Source organism: Anomaloglossus baeobatrachus, chromosome 6, assembly GCF_048569485.1.
Source record: "Anomaloglossus baeobatrachus isolate aAnoBae1 chromosome 6, aAnoBae1.hap1, whole genome shotgun sequence".
NCBI classification, from domain to species: Eukaryota; Metazoa; Chordata; class Amphibia; order Anura; family Aromobatidae; genus Anomaloglossus; species Anomaloglossus baeobatrachus.
Window position 1 is genome coordinate 212,210,123 of NC_134358.1, and position 18,020 is coordinate 212,228,142.

Here is an 18,020-nt window from a genome sequence, read left to right on the forward strand (position 1 = left end):
ACACACACACACACAGCCGATCACAGATACACACACACACACACACACAGCCGATCACAGATACACACACACACACACACACACAGCCGATCACAGATACACACACACACACACACACACACACACACACACACACACAGCCGATCACAGATACACACACACACACACACACACACACACACACAGCCGATCACAGATACACACACACACACACACACACACACACACACAGCCGATCACAGATACACACACACACACACACAAACACACACAGCCGATCACAGATACACACACACACACACAAACACACACAGCCGATCACAGATACACACACACACACACACACAAACACACACAGCCGATCACAGATACACACACACACACACACACACAAACACACACAGCCGATCAGATACACACACACACACACACACACACACACACACACACACACAGCCGATCACAGATACACACACACACACACACACACACACACACACACACACACACACAGCCGATCACAGATACACACACACACACACACAGCCGATCACAGATACACACACACACACACACAACACACACACACACACACAGCCAATCACAGATACACACACACACACAGCCGATCACAGATACACACACACACACACACACACACACACAGCCGATCACACACACACACACACACACACACACACACACACACACACACACAGCCGATCACAGATACACACACAGCCGATCTCCGATACACACAGCAGATCACACACAGCAGATCGCAGGCACGCACAGCCATCACAGATACACACACTTACACACACATCACATCAGCAAGTCACGTGTCCGGCCGCAGGTCCTGTTCGTCGCGCTGCACCGCACTGCCTCACAGGATTCTCCTGGCGAGAAGACATCGGTGTCACTGGATGAGGTGAGTGTGTATGCAATCCGATGTGTGTGCGATCCGATGTGTGTGTGTGTGTGTGTGTGTGTGTGTGTGTGTGTTTTGTTGTTTACGTGTGAGCCGATGTTTGTGTGTGAGATCTGATTGTTTGTGTGTGGGTGTGTGATCACTGCAGGTCCTGCCGCTCAGTGTCAGGTGAGTGTAATTGCCGGGTGCCGCTGTGTATAATGAAGTGTCCTGCAGTATCTGTATCTTTTTTAGCTGCACGGACACTTCATTATTGATTTGGGACTAGGGCTTATTTTCGGGGGAGGGCTTATATTTAAGCCTTTCTCCGAAAATGCTGAAAATCCCTGCTAGGGCTTATTTTTGAGGAAGGTCTTATTTTTGGAAAAACACGGTAGCACCAATCACGGGCTGTTAAACCAATAGTGACAGCGACATTAATCGGCAAAGCAGGGGAAGGAGGATCCCTCTCTGCTCAGATGTGATTGCGATCGTGTTGTGGTCAGGGTGACCCCATGGGCCAAGTAATAGCCTTGGGCTCACCCAGATATGAAGGCCTGTGAGGCCCTGCTTTTAAAAACAACGCTTATAAACCCCTACAACAAACGACAAGGTCACAAAAAAATAGAGGGGAAGGGCCCCAGGGCAGTGACCTGAATACTTGCCTTTCCTGGCCGCGGAGGTTGGCACCCTAATTAATGCATTGTGGCGCCCCCACTCAACGATGGCTTACCCTCCAAAGCTCTACGCTTAGTGAGGGCATACCAAAGAATATACACTGAGACAACTTAATTCTATATATCAGTCCTGCCAAAGTCTCCATCTAATTGTCAGACTTGTCTATAAATATATATTACACAGTACCCCAAATGGACAGTTTTGCAGAGCAATTAATCTCCCAGATGGAGAATTTTTCTCAAGTGTCACCCAGCATTAAAATATTGTCAATTGCATCAAATAATGCTGCCTACCGTATAGTAACTCATATATTAAGTAACTACCCTTTCAGAAAACATACGCTTGGCTAGCAGGCCTCCGCATTCTGCAGCCCTTTTGTATTACAGTGCAGTTGACTTTGCTTTTTAATGCAGCTGTATTATTGTTCCTGGGGTTTTACGTTATTGCTGATCTATTTATCTTCTCTTCCAGGGTATATTCCATTTCCAGTTGGGCCGAGGAGAACCAATGTTGCACACACGTTTGCGTCCACATTGTAAAGAGTTTTTAGAGAAAATTGCCAAACTATACGAGCTGCACGTTTTCACCTTTGGAAGCAGGCTTTATGCACATACTATTGCTGGTCAGTATTATCTGTTCAGTTCTTACAAATGTGCGTCATACTTTTCCTTAATGTGTCCTAGAAAAAATCCTAAGAGTTTTCCCCATCTGCACAACCGCTTCTTATGTGGGCGTCACACGAGGCGATGTATCGTGCGATATGTCGTCGGGGTCAGGGTTTTCGTGACGCACATCTGGCATCGTTCACGGCGTCGTCTCGTGTGACACCTAAGAGCGTCTCTTAACGTTCGCAAATCGGTTGTAAATCGTGTATCGTGTACCAGTCGCTTATTTTTATAAAATCATTTAATCTTATTTACGCAGATTGTTCGTCATACCGGGGCAGCACACATCGCTCCGTGTGACACCCCGGGAACGATGAACACAGCTTACCTGCATCCCGCCGGCAATGAGGAAGGAAGGAGGTGAGCGGGATGTTACGTCCCACTCATCTCCGCCCCTCCGCTTCTATTGGGCGGCAGCTGTGTGACGTTGCAGTGACGCCGAACAAACCATCCCCTTCAGGAAGTGGATGTTCGCCGCCCACAGCGACGTCGCTCAGCAGGTAAGTACGTGTGATGGCGGTTTAACGACTTTGTGCGACACAGGCAGCGATTTGCCTATGACGCACAAACGACGGTGGCAGGTACGATCGCTCATGCGATCTCACGATAGATCATACCGTGTGATGCCCGCATTAGGCCTGACTTTCACTTCCATGCATAATGATCTGAGCATGCACCGGCTGCAGGTCATCCTGACCCAAACTCTACAGCCTCATGTATGTGTAAATCCACCTTAGGGTATGGGCACACATTAAGTAACTACTGCTGACATTCCTGCTGCAAATACTGAAGTGTTGGCAGGAAAAACGCCCTATTAAATACACACTTTTTTTACGTGGCTTTGATGCTTATTTTTTTGTGGGGGTTTTTTTTTTTTACATGCTTTTTTTACTTTTTTTTTTCTCCCCATTAATTAGTATTAGTAACAAGTTGCAAAAACACAGAATTGATATCCTGTAGATTTGAAACTGCTTCAAATTTCAAGGAAAAAATAAGATGTGCAAGAGGCTTCAGTAATCTCATTCACGTTGATGGAACTAAGAAATCCTTCAGTTTGTGACACAACTGTTCATAAAAAAATGCAGCAAATATCCAAAGCCCCATGCTAGCATATTTTATTTTCTGCTGGAGTGTTGCTTTAAAGGGAACCGGTCAGGTCTCTTATGCCCTCTAAACCAGCAGCATTTACATTTCCCATTCCTTTCCTAACCAGCCCTTCCATCCCATTCTCTAAAATAAAACTTAAAAAATGCATTTATTACCTAGGTTTTTCTTATTCAAATTAGGCCTATGACTAGTCGCAGGGGCGTTTAGTTTCTTGACTAGTCGGCCCTTTTTCCGTGTTGTCATTGCGCTTCATCTGAAGTATTCTGCACTTCCGGGCATTCGCGTGCCTCTGTAGGTGAGTGTACGCTTCCCGGCTTCAGAGGTACACTGCGCATGTGCGGTAGTGCCGAAGGCTTCTGAACATGCGCAGTGCGTCCTCTGAAACTGGGGCAAGTACACCTTGCTTTTGATACACACTGATGCAACCAGAACAAGCCGCGCATATGCATGAGATTTCCAGGAGCTGACGATGACACTGGCTCTTGGAAACGATGTTATCACGCCCACAGGGGCATAGTAACATGGAAAAAGGGCTGACTAGTCGCGAAATTAGCGCACATGCAACTAGTAACAAGCCTAATTTTAATAAGAAAAATGAATGTAATAAATGCTGTTTTTTTTTTTTTGTTTTTTTTTTTTAATTATATCAAACAAATTTTATTAGGCACAGTATAGTCATAACGGATCATGGCATCATCGGAATGTAATACATATCAAGGTTCACAATATTCTTTATATAACTAGAAATAGCCCATCCCTTTTACCCCTACCCCCCCTTCCATGCCCCGTCCAACTATCCCCTTAACCCCCTGGTGAGAGAAATTTTCAATACAAGTCATACCACATACATGTTCATAAACGCAAACCATTAGAGAGCACATCGCTGGCAAGCTCCATAGAAACCACAGAAGGACTAAGAATCCACTCACCCCATTATTTACCGAACTTGGGAATGGCTCTTGTGATATAAATTCTTTTCTCTGTTAGAATGGTATTATTTAGGCTGGCAATTATCTCGGACATCCCAGGTGGGCTGGTGGCCAACCAGTGTCTAGCAATCTTTTTCCTCAACAGATTATTCAATATTACAAGTTGTGTAGCAGCAGGGCCTACCACCTCTCCTACTACTCCCAAGATACCCAGTTTCGTGCTCAAGTGTATATCTAGCAAGTTGCCTACCTGTTCCCAGAAATCAGTAAAATATTTTAGTGAATGATGTTATACAGGGCTGGTTAGGAAGGGAATATGGACATGCAAATGTAAATACTGTTGATTTTGGAGGCCATAAGGAACCTGACAGATTCCCCTTAACATCTAACTTCCAGCCAATCAGTAGTTGGTCACAAGATGGAGCCACGTATCAAAGGGTGATTTAAAGCACCACTTCAACGCTGAGAAAAAACAAAACCGTTAGGCCCCGTGCGCACTTGCCGGTTTTTGCCGCAGATTTCCTGCGGTTTAGCTGCATGTTTCGCTGCAGAAAATGTTCATAACATCTCTGCAGTGATTCACCAGCAAAACCTATGAGAAAAAAAATACTGTGCGTACTATGCGGATTTTGACAGCTGCATGTTTTGCTGCGGGATTCCCGCAGCAAAAACAATTGCATGTCACTTCTTTTCCGCACGTCGCTGCGGGATTTCACTCCATTGACTGCAATGTAATCGTGAAATCCCGCAGGGAATAACGCAGGCAGGAAATTCTGTGCGGTTCATTGCGTTATCCTGCGTTATTCCCTGCGGTATTTCGCGGTTTACCTCCGGTAATGTACATCACTGCCTGCGGTTTTGCAGGGAAGTGATGTCATTATGCCAGGAAGAGGAAGCGGAGCAGAGAGTAAACACACACACATCACACATACACATCACAGACACAGACAGATCACACTCACAGAGACATAGAAAACACACACATCACACACAGACACATAGAACACACATAGAAATCAAACGGACATATAGAAAAAAAAAACACGCGGGCTCCGTTGTATATTTACCGTCCAGCCGAGGTAAGCACACAGCGGCGGCCCGGTATTCTCAGGCTGGGGAGGGCGAGGGCCAGGGTTAATGCCCCGCCCCCCCCCCCCCCGCAGCCGAGAATATCAGCCCGCAGCTGCCCCGGGACTGTCGCATGCATTATGCGGCAGTCCCAGAGTGTCCCCAGCTCTTCCAGATGCCGTGACGATCAGGGTAATATAAGGAGTTAATGGCGGATCGCCGCCACCAAGTCCAGGCTTGATCATGGCAGCGTCTATGAGACAGCTGACATGATCAACCCGTAAGTAAAGTGAAAAAACACACCGAAAAATCCTTTATTTTAAAACACAAAAAAGCCCCTGGTTCACCCCTTTATTAACCCCCCTGAAATACACAGCTCCGGCGTAATCCACATCCTGTGATGCTTGCATCCAGCCGCGACTGACAGACACAGCGCTGAATGCAGCCTCGTAACGAGCCTGCAGAGGTAATTACCGGTCGTTTCCCACGACCGGTAATGTGAACTCACTGCCGACCGTGAGAAATGCAGCGTGTGCTCACAGGGACTCTGTCTCTCCCGCTGTCTGTCTCTCCCGCTGTCTGTCTCTCCCGCTGTCTGTCTCTCCCGCTGTCTGTCTCTCCCGCTGTCTGTCTCTCCCGCTGTCTGTCTCTCCCGCTGTCTGTCTCTCCCGCTGTCTGTCTCTCCCGCTGTCTGTCTCTCCCGCTGTCTGTCTCTCCCGCTGTCTGTCTCTCCCGCTGTCTGTCTCTCCCGCTGTCTGTCTCTCCCGCTGTCTGTCTCTCCCGCTGTCTGTCTCTCCCGCTGTCTGTCTCTCCCGCTGTCTGTCTCTCCCGCTGTCTGTCTCTCCCGCTGTCTGTCTCTCCCGCTGTCTGTCTCTCCCGCTGTCTGTCTCTCCCGCTGTCTGTCTCTCCCGCTGTCTGTCTCTCCCGCTGTCTGTCTCTCCCGCTGTCTGTCTCTCCCGCTGTCTGTCTCTCCCGCTGTCTGTCTCTCCCGCTGTCTGTCTCTCCCGCTGTCTGTCTCTCCCGCTGTCTGTCTCTCCCGCTGTCTGTCTCTCCCGCTGTCTGTCTCTCCCGCTGTCTGTCTCTCCCGCTGTCTGTCTCTCCCGCTGTCTGTCTCTCCCGCTGTCTGTCTCTCCCGCTGTCTGTCTCTCCCGCTGTCTGTCTCTCCCGCTGTCTGTCTCTCCCGCTGTCTGTCTCTCCCGCTGTCTGTCTCTCCCGCTGTCTGTCTCTCCCGCTGTCTGTCTCTCCCGCTGTCTGTCTCTCCCGCTGTCTGTCTCTCCCGCTGTCTGTCTCTCCCGCTGTCTGTCTCTCCCGCTGTCTGTCTCTCCCGCTGTCTGTCTCTCCCGCTGTCTGTCTCTCCCGCTGTCTGTCTCTCCCGCTGTCTGTCTCTCCCGCTGTCTGTCTCTCCCGCTGTCTGTCTCTCCCGCTGTCTGTCTCTCCCGCTGTCTGTCTCTCCCGCTGTCTGTCTCTCCCGCTGTCTGTCTCTCCCGCTGTCTGTCTCTGTCTCAGAAGGAAATTACTTTTTTTTTTTCTTTTTTCAATGTGCTTTATTGCATCGAATGCATAAAAGCACATGTACCAACGCGCACGCGGCAAACCGCATGCGGTTTTCGGGTGCGGTTTGCCGCTTTTTTTTTACCGCAGGTGCGGTAATCTTTCAGAGCCTGCGGAATTTTCTTAAGAGAATTCCGTTTTCCAGTGCGCACAGGGCCTTAGAATCAGGCTGGGTCATAAGCTGGAATCACCAATGAGCTCTTCATATAGCCTTTCCTATTCCTACAATGAATAGCCAACCATGCATTGAATGGCCACGTGTAGAAAGTACTGATTGCAGCACCTTCGCCGTTGTCCTAAACTGTGACACTTTATAGTTTGGTTTTGTAACACGTCCTCATTCCAATGGAGCTACAAGTCCTCTGCTTGTTGACCTCTTGTAAGATCCCACTACTAGAATGCTAGCTCTGGAGCGTACGGCACTCTTTTCTTATGAGGAGTTCAGTAAATTGAGAGGGCCAGAATTTCTAGGACATACTTGCACTAGTGGAATGCACATCTTTATTTATTATTGTGAATGTACACGGCATACTGGCTGCCACCACTAGAGGGGGTGTTCTGCCCACTGTCCTAGCTTACATGCCAGAATAACTGCATGGAATGGGATTTCATCCTTACACTTGCTTATGCAGAGGGGTTTGGATCTTTATTATTTACTGATATAAAATAAAAATAAAATAATGGAGCGCAAGTTGCTATGAACAATAGATAGACGTATTCAATTTGTAACCATCTTAGATTTTTGGATTTGTACCTGTGTTGATGCACACAAAACAGCAGTCCTCAAATACAGGCAGGCCACTTAAATATAGTTATGTACAAAGCAAAAATAAGAGGCTAAAATGTAACTTTTTTAATCCTAATACTCTTAAAAACCTAGATTAGGTATAATGTAACCAAAACCTCCTTAGTGTACTGATATATCAGACTATACCATTTGATGTTGAATATGGTGACCAAGGAGCCTATACATATATAACAAAATGAAAAACAAAACAAACAATAATTGAGTATTATTTAGCCCAAAAAGACAGTGGTTCACAGAATAAGCACTAAAAAATAATCAAAAAAACTCAATATAAACAACCAAGGTACTATATATTGGTCCTCAGAGGAGGAACTTGCAATATGTAGAAGTACTGTAGATGAGAATAAATAGGAACAATCTCACCCATATTATGTAGCTTGGGGTACATCAAGGTTTCCTCTGTGTGGGTCCTTCCATTTTCATGTTGTCACTGACCCTACACATCCCTAGGGAAACTACCTTTACCTGTTACCCCAAAGACTTCTGCCCTAACAAGGGCAGACCACAGCTAACCCTCACTTGAAACCCCTATACCGTTCCTAGCCTCGTCCCGACGCGTTTCATCGTTTAGGAATCATCAGGGGACTCCGGTATTCTGGTAGAGGTCAGAGGTCTTATGCCCAAGCTCCCAAAGACAGCATGGGGTTTTGCTAGATGTAGACGTCCATATATTGCACTCTGCCCAGGCTTTTACTCATGGTCTATTATGACCATACTGCAAGCTGGAGTTAGGGGTTTGATTTACTGCAGCTATTTGGGAAAGATTTAAATACAGCTTTCTTACTTTGTGCTTTACATTTCTTATGTCTGTGCAAATCTCCCTTTTTTTGCTATAATAGCCAGTTTGTCTAATATCTAGGTCTGGTGTATACTTGGGATTACTTGGTCTTTTGTGTTTTTGTATGTTTTTTTTTTAAATGTTTTTAAATGTATACAGTTGGTGTTGTGTGACACAAATGTTTTTGAACCACAATAAATATATTTATTATTCTTGATTAACTATTTGCTTGGGGATCCCTCATTTATGGCACTTTCTTTTTCTGCTTTTTGAATACATGTTCCATAAGTGCCAGGGGAGATCCCAGGGGTTGGTGCCCTCCTAGTCTTTTAATATACAAAAAACAAGCCCCCTACATCTGTACACCAAAAAATTAAACTTTTAAGCCTCCTGAAATATGGCAACTGAAGACATATATATTTTTTTGGATTTGTCATCACCATAACCACACTGAATCCTAGAACAGGGTTACCAGATCATTTTTACAACAGGATGAAAATAAGAGCTGGCTTTTTTTTTTTTATTAAATAACTAACTTTCGCAAAAAACAAAAACAAAAAACAAACACCTTAATGTAGGTTATGTTGATGGAAAACTAAAGGTATGGGTCCTAAAAAAAGGGTGTTAAAAGAAAATGGACAAAAAAAAGTTACGAGTTTTAATCTCTTTACGACGCATGACATATTTGGTACATCATGGCTCATGTTGGGATAATCACCACCGGCTGCTGCGGTGAGTCCCGCACATGTCAGCTGATTTGTACAGCTGACATGTGCAGTTATCAGGCTACCGGTGCCTGTTAAGCCCTCAGATCGCTCTGTCAAAATGTGACAGCATGATGTAAATGTCTGCAGTAGGAAACACCCCTTTCTCCACTGCCATTGGCGGCCCCGTGATGTGATCACGTGGAGCCGACGGTTGCCTTGGTAGCACAGGGTCATATGATTACTCCTGTAGCTATCATGACTCACTTCCTCTTACTGCCGGCAGAGCGCTGGCTGTTCGAGAAGAGCAGCATTTCTGCAGATCAAGTTCTGCAGCTGTGATCCACAGAAATGAACAAGCAATCAGACTGCTGATCCTTATAGTCCCCTAGGGCGACTAGTAAAATAACTTTTTTTTTGTTAGAAAAGTTTTGCAGAATTTAAAAAAAAAAAAAAAAAAAAAAAGAAACCTAAAAGTTCAAATAACCCCCCCCCCCCATTCGCCCCAGTAAAGGGATAAAAAGGAATAAAAAATATACACATTTGGTATAAAACGCGTTCAGAAATGCCCAATCTGTCACAGTATATAATCAATTAATCTGATCAGTAAACAGCGTAGCTGCAAAAAAATTCCAAACGCCAAAATTATTTTTTTTTTGCCGCCACAAAATACAATAACAGGCGATTAAAATGTAGCATCTGCGCAAAAATGGTACCGTTAAAAACGTCAGCTCGAGATGCAAAAAATAAGCTGTCACTGAGCCATAGATCCCGAAAAATGAAAACGCTATGGGTTTTGAAAAATGGCGCAAAAAGTACACCACTTTTTTTCGGGACAACCTTCTGAATTTTAGCCCCTTAGATAGATAAAAGTAAACCTATACATATTTGGTGGCTACGAACTCTCATCAAACTGAGGCATCACACCCACACATCAATTTTACCATATAGTGAACATGATAAATAAAATATCCCAAAAACAATCTCACATTTTTTTTTTTTCTTTTAATTTTTTCCCACACTTGGATTTTTTTTGCAGTTTTCCAGTGCACTAAATGGTAAAACGTATGGTTTCATTTAAAAGTACAACTCGTCCCGCAAAAAACAAGCCCTTATATGGCAAGATTGACGGAAAGGCAGTATCACAGAAAATTGTCAATGGAATTTGTTGTTTTCATAAAATATAATTTTTCCTAACAAATTAGAGAACATATGACATTGCTTTTACTTTCACTATTACTTTTCTGCTTGTACCACAAGAGGGCAGTATAGGGCCACAAATGCAATATGTTGCTTAGTGTTTAGAGAGAACAGTAAAGTGTGTGTGCACATTTTGCCGATTTGGGCCAGTACCACACCAGCCCATTCCTTATTTTCCTGATGTAAGGAGAGTTTTTCTTGATTTGCGCTCATTCAGTGATTTTGTTAGCTTGTTGCCATGTTGCACTTTGTGCTGTGAGGAATTGATGTATGGAATGAAATTTGCAGTACGATAAAGGCCGCTTTGCACACTGCGATATTGGTACCGATATCGCCAGCGTGGGTACCCGCTCCCCCCCATCGTTTGTGCAACACGGGCCAATCTCTGCCCATGTCGCACAACATCGCCCGGACCCGTCACACGGACTTACCTTCCCTGCGACGTCGCTGTGATCTGCGAACCACCTTTTTTCTAAGGGGGCGGTTCGTTCAGCGTCACAGCGACGTCACAGCAGCGGCACTGAACCGCCGCCCAATAGAAGCGGAGATGAGCGGGACGTAACATCCCGCCCACCACCTTCTTTCAGCATTGTGGCCGGGAGGCAGGTAAGGAGAGCTTCCTCGTTCCTGCGGTGTCACACGGAGCGATGTGTGCTGCCGCAGGAATGAGGAACAACCTCGTTACTGCTGCAGTAACGATATTTGAGAATGGACCCCCATGTCACCGATGAGCGATTTTTCACGTTTTTTGCTCATAGGTGTCACACGCAACGGCATCGCTAAAGCGACCGGATATACGTCACAAATTCCGTGACCCCAATGAGATCACTTGAGCGATGTCGTAGCGTGTAAAGCCCGCTTTAGGGTGAACACGTGTCTGTTGTAATGGCCTATTACAAATCTACTTTCACACCATTTCTTTTCAATTTTAAGCTTGCCAATATCGCGCACCCATGGGTGCAATATGTATAGAGCTAAGAGATTAGGTTCTTCCTGCAAAATTGTGCAGCAATTGGCTACATGTGGCTGCTGCAACATGGGAGCCCATTTTTAATGTTTTGTAGTCCAAAAATGGATGGTATCCTACTGTTGAATAATTCCACTTGTAAGCTAGTTTTTCACCTTTTTCTTGCCATGTATTAAAGGGAATCTGTCACCAGATTTGGGGCCTATAAGCTGCGGCCACCAGTGGACTCTTATATACAGTATTCTAACATGCTGTGTATAAGAGCCCAGGTCGCTGTGTAGAACATAAAAATGACTTTATTCTGCTCACCTAAACGGTCGGTACGGTGCAGACGGGTCAGGTGGGTATCTCCGTTCTCCAGGTGCGGCGCCTCCTCTTTCGGCCATCTTTGTCCTCCTTCTTCTGAAGCCTGGGTGCATGGCGCGTCTACGTCATACACACTCGCCGGCATTGAGGTCTTGCGCAGGCGCACTACAATTCTTTTTGATCTGCCCTGAGCAGGGCAGATTAAAGTGTGCCTGTGCAGGACCTCAATGCCGGCTATTGTGGATAACGTAGGCCGTAGCTTATTCACCAAGTCTGGTGACGGGTTCCCTTTAAAGAGTTATTCCCATCTTTACAGATGAATATTGCCAATTGTGCTTAAAAAAGAAGGCACTTTTGCAATTTACTGCTTACAATTTTCAGTCCTTGAAATGTTAGCTTTGTTTACAGCTCGTTGCCCAGTAGACCGATCACTGCGCCAGCGATTGTGAACAGCTTCAGAACAGTGACTGTAAGCTCCATAGAACAGAAGCGCTGCGCATGGCCTGGTGACTGTCAGCGGTGGTTGGTCTCCAAGAAGCGGTGTACAAAAGTGCTAATATCTTCAGATCAGCTCAAAAATGGAATACACAGTAAATTGCAGAATTGACGACCTTTACAAAGATCCGACAATACTATTTCTGAAAATGGGATTCACCCTTAATAAAGTATGGTTGAAAACAAATTGTCAGTAGCGCATTGCATGTGTGATTTTAAAATTTCCATAGCATTAGCCCCAAAGCAAATTTTATGGGGCTGTGAACCTTGGACTTGCATATGTATTTAAAAAATGTTTTGTTTTTTTTTTTTTTTTTAGGATTTTTAGACCCTGAGAAGAAGCTTTTCTCACATCGAATCTTATCGAGGGATGAATGTATAGATCCTTTTTCCAAAACGGGAAATCTTAGGTAAATGTCTCAGTGAATTGTGAGCCGTGTATCTTTTTCTACATTTGTTATTTCTTTTTTGTTCTTTTACTCTCATTTTTGGCCAATGTTCTTGTATCAATTTTTCATGAGTTTTATTGTTTGTCTTGCGATTTTAAGGAATCTTTTTCCATGTGGGGACTCTATGGTCTGCATCATTGACGATCGAGAAGATGTTTGGAAATTTGCTCCTAATTTGATAACAGTTAAAAAATATGTCTACTTTCAAGGTACAGGTGACATCAATGCACCGCCCGGATCAAGGGAAGCACAGATAAGGAGCAGAGGTTAGTGCTAATGAAACTTTCTGTCATTATGTAATCTGCAGTTTAGGGCCTGTGCACAAGTTGCAGATGTCGCATTTTTTTTCTGTGAAAATTTGTCACAATTTCCTAATGCCAGCAAACTGAGTCCTGAAGTCTCATGCACACGCTTATTTTAGCCTTACAGATATATATCTGCAGCTTATCAATTCTTTCAGCATTTTTGCTGCAGATTTCATTCATACTAATGAGTGGGAAAAATCTGTACCAAAAACACGGCAAAAAAAACCAACGTACATTATTGCTACATACCTGTAGTGGTCAGCTCGCATGTTTAGGTTTTGAAATTCAAGAAAGTAAAGTTTATAAATTGGCAGCTTCTTGAGTGACAGCAGCTGAGGAGCAGATATCTGGGGGGGTTTCATACTTATCACCTCCCCCTGTTAGAAGTATTATAAGTATTATAGAAACGATTTAACTTTTCACTACCAGGACCTGTGTGAGGTCAAACCCATGTGACCTGGTATCCAGCTTTGTTGGTTGAGGCCCTGCCGCTTCTGGTCACATGGGTATGACCTCACACAGGTCCTGGTAGTGAAAAGTTAAATCGTTTGTCTACTTATACAGTCCCTAACAGACGTTCTGTCGCTTATCCATGTTATGTAACTAAAAGCTTAGAACCTGACTTTAAATTCATCCATTGGTTTTATAAATTACTCTTTTGAAAGCTGAAACCCTCCCAAATTTGGTTTAGGTTATGAAAATTAGGTTGCTGCAAAGCTGAAATATTGATCATTTAATGAACACAGAAAGGTCAGATTTTGGCAAGACAGAAGTTTTGTCGCCCACAGAAAGTAATGTGAAATTCAAACAAATAATTAACTTCTAATACAAAGATATATTGCATAACATTGGTAAATGAAGTTGTCGTGCTATTAGAGCCATATTTTAATATTTTGTGTAACTTCCATTAGCTTGAAGGACTGGATCCATGCGGTTCAACAATGATTCATACAAGTCTATTGATGAAGTCATCAGGAGTAGCAAAGAATGCAGTCTTACATGCCTCCCAGAGTTCATTAAGATTCTTTGGTTTTGTCTTCCAAGCTTCCTCTTTCATCCTACCCCAAACATGCTTAATGATGTTCATGTCTGGTGACTGGGCTGGCCAGTTCTTGAGCACCTTGATCTTCTTTGCCAGGAGGAACTTTGTTGTAGAGATGGATGTATGAGATGGAGCACCATCCTGCTGCAGAATTTGTCCCCTTTTATGATTGGGAATGTAAGAGGTAGCTAATACGTCTTGATATTTAGGCTATTGATATTGCCTTCCACCTTGCAAATGTTTCGCACACCCCATACTGCAATGGAAGAGGGTCTGGCTTTGGATTTTCTAACTAACAAACGTTTCTCCTGAGCAGTTGTCTTGCGGGGTCTCCAGGACCTGGGCTTGTCAAACACATCTCCAGTCTCTTCAAATCTTTTTTTTTTTATTCTTTGTACTTGACGCTGAGACACATTAATGGTGCCAGCCACCTCTGCAGTGGATCTGGTCTTCAGCCTCTTGATGATCAAGGCTTTGGTCGCAGGGTGGGTTTTTGGCATGTTCTCAGAGGTCAAGTTGCAGTTCAAGTGAAGGTCTGGGGTGCTGGGTTTCTTTTCAAACACACCCACTAATTAACCAATCATTTAGTGAGCACAGGTGAGGATGTAAACTAGGATTGGGTGCATTATATGACTAAACTTTTGTCTTGCCAAAATCTGACCTTTGTGTTCATTAAATGATCAATATTTCAGCTTTGCAGCAAGTTTATTTTCATAACCTAAACCAAATTGGGAGGGTTGTAGCTTTCAAAAGAGTAATTTATGAAACCAATGGATGAATTTAAAGTCAGGTTATAAGCTTTTATTTACATAACCTGGACAAGCGACAGAACCTCTGTCAGGGAGTGTACTAATTCTAACAGGGGGAGGGGATAACTATGAATTCCATCCCCCAGATATTATCTGCTCCTCAGCTGCTGTCATTCAAGAAGCGGAATATTTTATAAACTTCACATTCTTGAATTTCAAAACCTAAATATTCAAACTGACCACTAAACGTATGTAGAGAATCAGCGTGATAGTATAGTATAGAATCAGCCAGTATAGCACTGGCTTTAGGTTATATTCGAAAATGCTGGTGATTGGTGCGCTTTAACAGGTGGAGACTTCTGCCCTTAATCATTGTTGTTTGTTTGGTTTTTTTTTGAATTATAGTGCACATGTTTTTGTTTGTTTATTTATTTTGGGCACTTTTTTTTTTTTTTTAATTAAATATCACGATCTGTATAAAAAAATATATAGAGAAATCTTGCAATTTTAATATTTATCAGTGGAGCATTTTTAGTTAGACACTTTTGATTGTTTCAGGAAACAACACATGTACATAGCCTCAATGGTGGGACATTGACCCCATCTTTTTTTTATTGGTCTCAAATGAGCCTAAGCAAAAATAGTTGTGAATGGGAGAGAGCAGATTAAGGCTACTTTCACACATCCGGTTTGAGCACTGCGGCTCAATCCGGCTGTGAAACCTATGCAACGGATGCGGTGAAAACACCGCATCCTTTGCATAAGTTTTTACATGCGGCCGGTCCGTTTTTTTCCGGTTGCGGCACGCTACTGAGCATGTGCAGAGGAAGAAACTGCATGCGGCGGCTGGATGCGGTTTGCGCCGCATCCGGCGTCCATAGGCATGCATTGAAAAATGCGCCACAGCGGCCGGATGCGGCGCAATGCGATTTTTATTTTTATTTTTTTTTTTTTGCCGGAGCAAAAAAACGTGCCAGGGAACGTTCCATCCGGCCGCCGCATAGGCTAAATCTGCCGCATGCGGCAAAAACCGGATGGAACGCAAGCCCATGCGCCACAATGCGGCGCCAATGCTGGAAAAAACTAAACCGGCAGCAAAAAAAATGCGGTTTTGTTTTTTCAGCAGAGCGCCGGATTGTGCCGCACTGCTACAGCTGGATGTGTGAAAGTAGCCTAAGGTGTGCTTTCATCTACTGTTATTGGTGGATCTATATATAGAGGTGTTACCTGTCACAGTAATCCTGCCTTTGATAATGAGTCTTGCTGGAAATCCTTCCAGATAGGACAGGACATAGGAGTCTAAAAAGCCTTTGTGGCTAATGTGAAAATTGTAGAATTTAAAATTGTATATGTTTAAGTAATATCTTAACATAAAACATTGCTTTTTTTTTTTTTAAAAAAAAAAAAAAACCAAAAACTTAGGACCCAACCCAATAACCTGATTTAACCAACAGGCCATATTATGATGCCTACCCAAGACAAATGGCTTATTTAAATTGACTACTAATATTCTCTTGTAGACTAGGTATTTACACTGCTGGATTATCAGGAATTTGCTTTCGGGAACGCACGTTTTCTAATCATTGAAAACAGGCTGCAAATCACTTGAACAAGCAAACTGCTCATTTAGCAGGTGAAATGATTTTTAAGGTTGCTTAACTAGTATCGTTCTTGGTAGCACATAATCTTAGGTAAACAGGTGATGTGCTGCCGGGAACAATGACTGCCAATGCACATTCAATTTATTTATAAACCATTAAGGTACCGTCAAACATAACGAGATCGCTGGTGAGTCACGGTTTCTGTGACGTAGTAGCGATCTCGTTATGTGTGACACCTACCAGTGATCAGGCCCCTGCTGTGAGGTCGCCGGTCGTTGCAGAATGGTCCAGGCCATTTTCTTCAAAGTCGATGTCCTGCTGGGCAGGACCCATCCCTGTGTTTGACACTGTGTGACAGGGTCACAGTGACTGCTCAGATCGCTATACAGGTTGCTACTGCGACCTGTATCGTTACTGCGTCGTTGGTAAGGTCTGACTGTGTGACATCTCACCTGCGACCTCCCAGCGACTTGCCAGCGACCCCTATCAGGTCGCATCGTTTTCGGGATCGCTGGTAAGTCGTTGTGTGTGACTGGGCCTTAATTCTGTGAGTGTGGGATGGACAGTCGGTCTGGCTTTACAGGCTAGTAAAGGGACTCTTAGCACAGAAACCAAGTGCAGGCGCTCTGTGCATCATAGCAGGGTGAAACATTTATAGTCCCCTTCCCACCTGCTTGTTTCCTCTCAATCTCCACTCTTCCTCTTCTTTGATTGACAGCTGTGGCTTCATAGAGCCAGAGAAGGGAAAAGATTGATGGAAAACAAGCAGGTGGGAAGGTGGATTGAAATGCTTGGTCACACCATGATACACCAAGCGCTTGTACGTGGATTGAACAGTCATTCTCTGACAATCCCTTTACACAACCATCAATCGGCTTGTTCAGATGACCAGCGGTAGTTTATAATTACTAGTCACCTACTGGAAATGAGCCTTAAAGCTGGACATACACATTGGAAAGTTGTTTACCAGATGAACATGCAGCTTACTTTAGTCTCTCCTAACTTTCTCCAATACACACAATACTGGGCTTGGCCAAGTGTTATGCTCTCTGAGAAACAACCCCGAACAGTTGGATCAGCCGTTGTATTCCAACAGGTTGGATACTTCTCTCACCTCGGCATCATCTGCATTTGGAGAGTCCGGGAGGCCTCCGAATGCGTTATATGGTCTTTGTTTACTAGCGTATACAGAGACCTTTATATAATATGCAAGTTGTAGCATGGGGTTCAGAAGAAAAGATTATTTTAGGGTACACACACTAGTGTACAAAAAAATCAGTCCGGTTTGCATCCAGAAAAGTAGGACAATTTTTTTTTTTTTTCTTCCTTGTCATCTGTGTGCTGTTCGTGTGCAATGTTTTTTATTTTGGTTTTTTTTTTTGGTTTTTTTTTTTTTTTTCAGCAACCATTATTCATTTACAGGACAGGACCACTTAAGGCCCCGTCACACACAACGAGATCGCTAACGAGATCGTTGCTGCGTCACAGTTTTCGTGACGCAGCAGCGATCTCGTTATGTGTGACACCTACCAGCGATCAGGCCCCTGCTGTGAGATCTCTAGTTGTTGCTGAATGGTTGGGACCATTCTCTTCAAATGCGATGTCCTGCTGGGCAGGACGCATCACTGTGTCTGATGCCTACCAACGACCTCCTAACACAGTCCCAACGCCTGCCGAGATCGTTATACAGGTCGCTGATCATTACTGC

At 44.2% G+C, this 18,020-nt stretch overlaps 1 protein-coding gene across 1 annotated transcript in view; it reads left to right on the forward strand.

Annotated features, from left to right (window-relative positions):
- CTDP1 (CTD phosphatase subunit 1) overlaps positions 1-18,020 on the forward strand; it is a 244,547-nt gene that overhangs the window by 91,540 nt on the left and 134,987 nt on the right. The window contains exons 5-7 of the mRNA XM_075314659.1: positions 2,060-2,210; positions 12,486-12,576; positions 12,715-12,881. Coding sequence (XP_075170774.1) covers positions 2,060-2,210; positions 12,486-12,576; positions 12,715-12,881 — 409 coding nt within the window. The remainder of the gene's footprint in view (positions 1-2,059; positions 2,211-12,485; positions 12,577-12,714; positions 12,882-18,020) is intronic.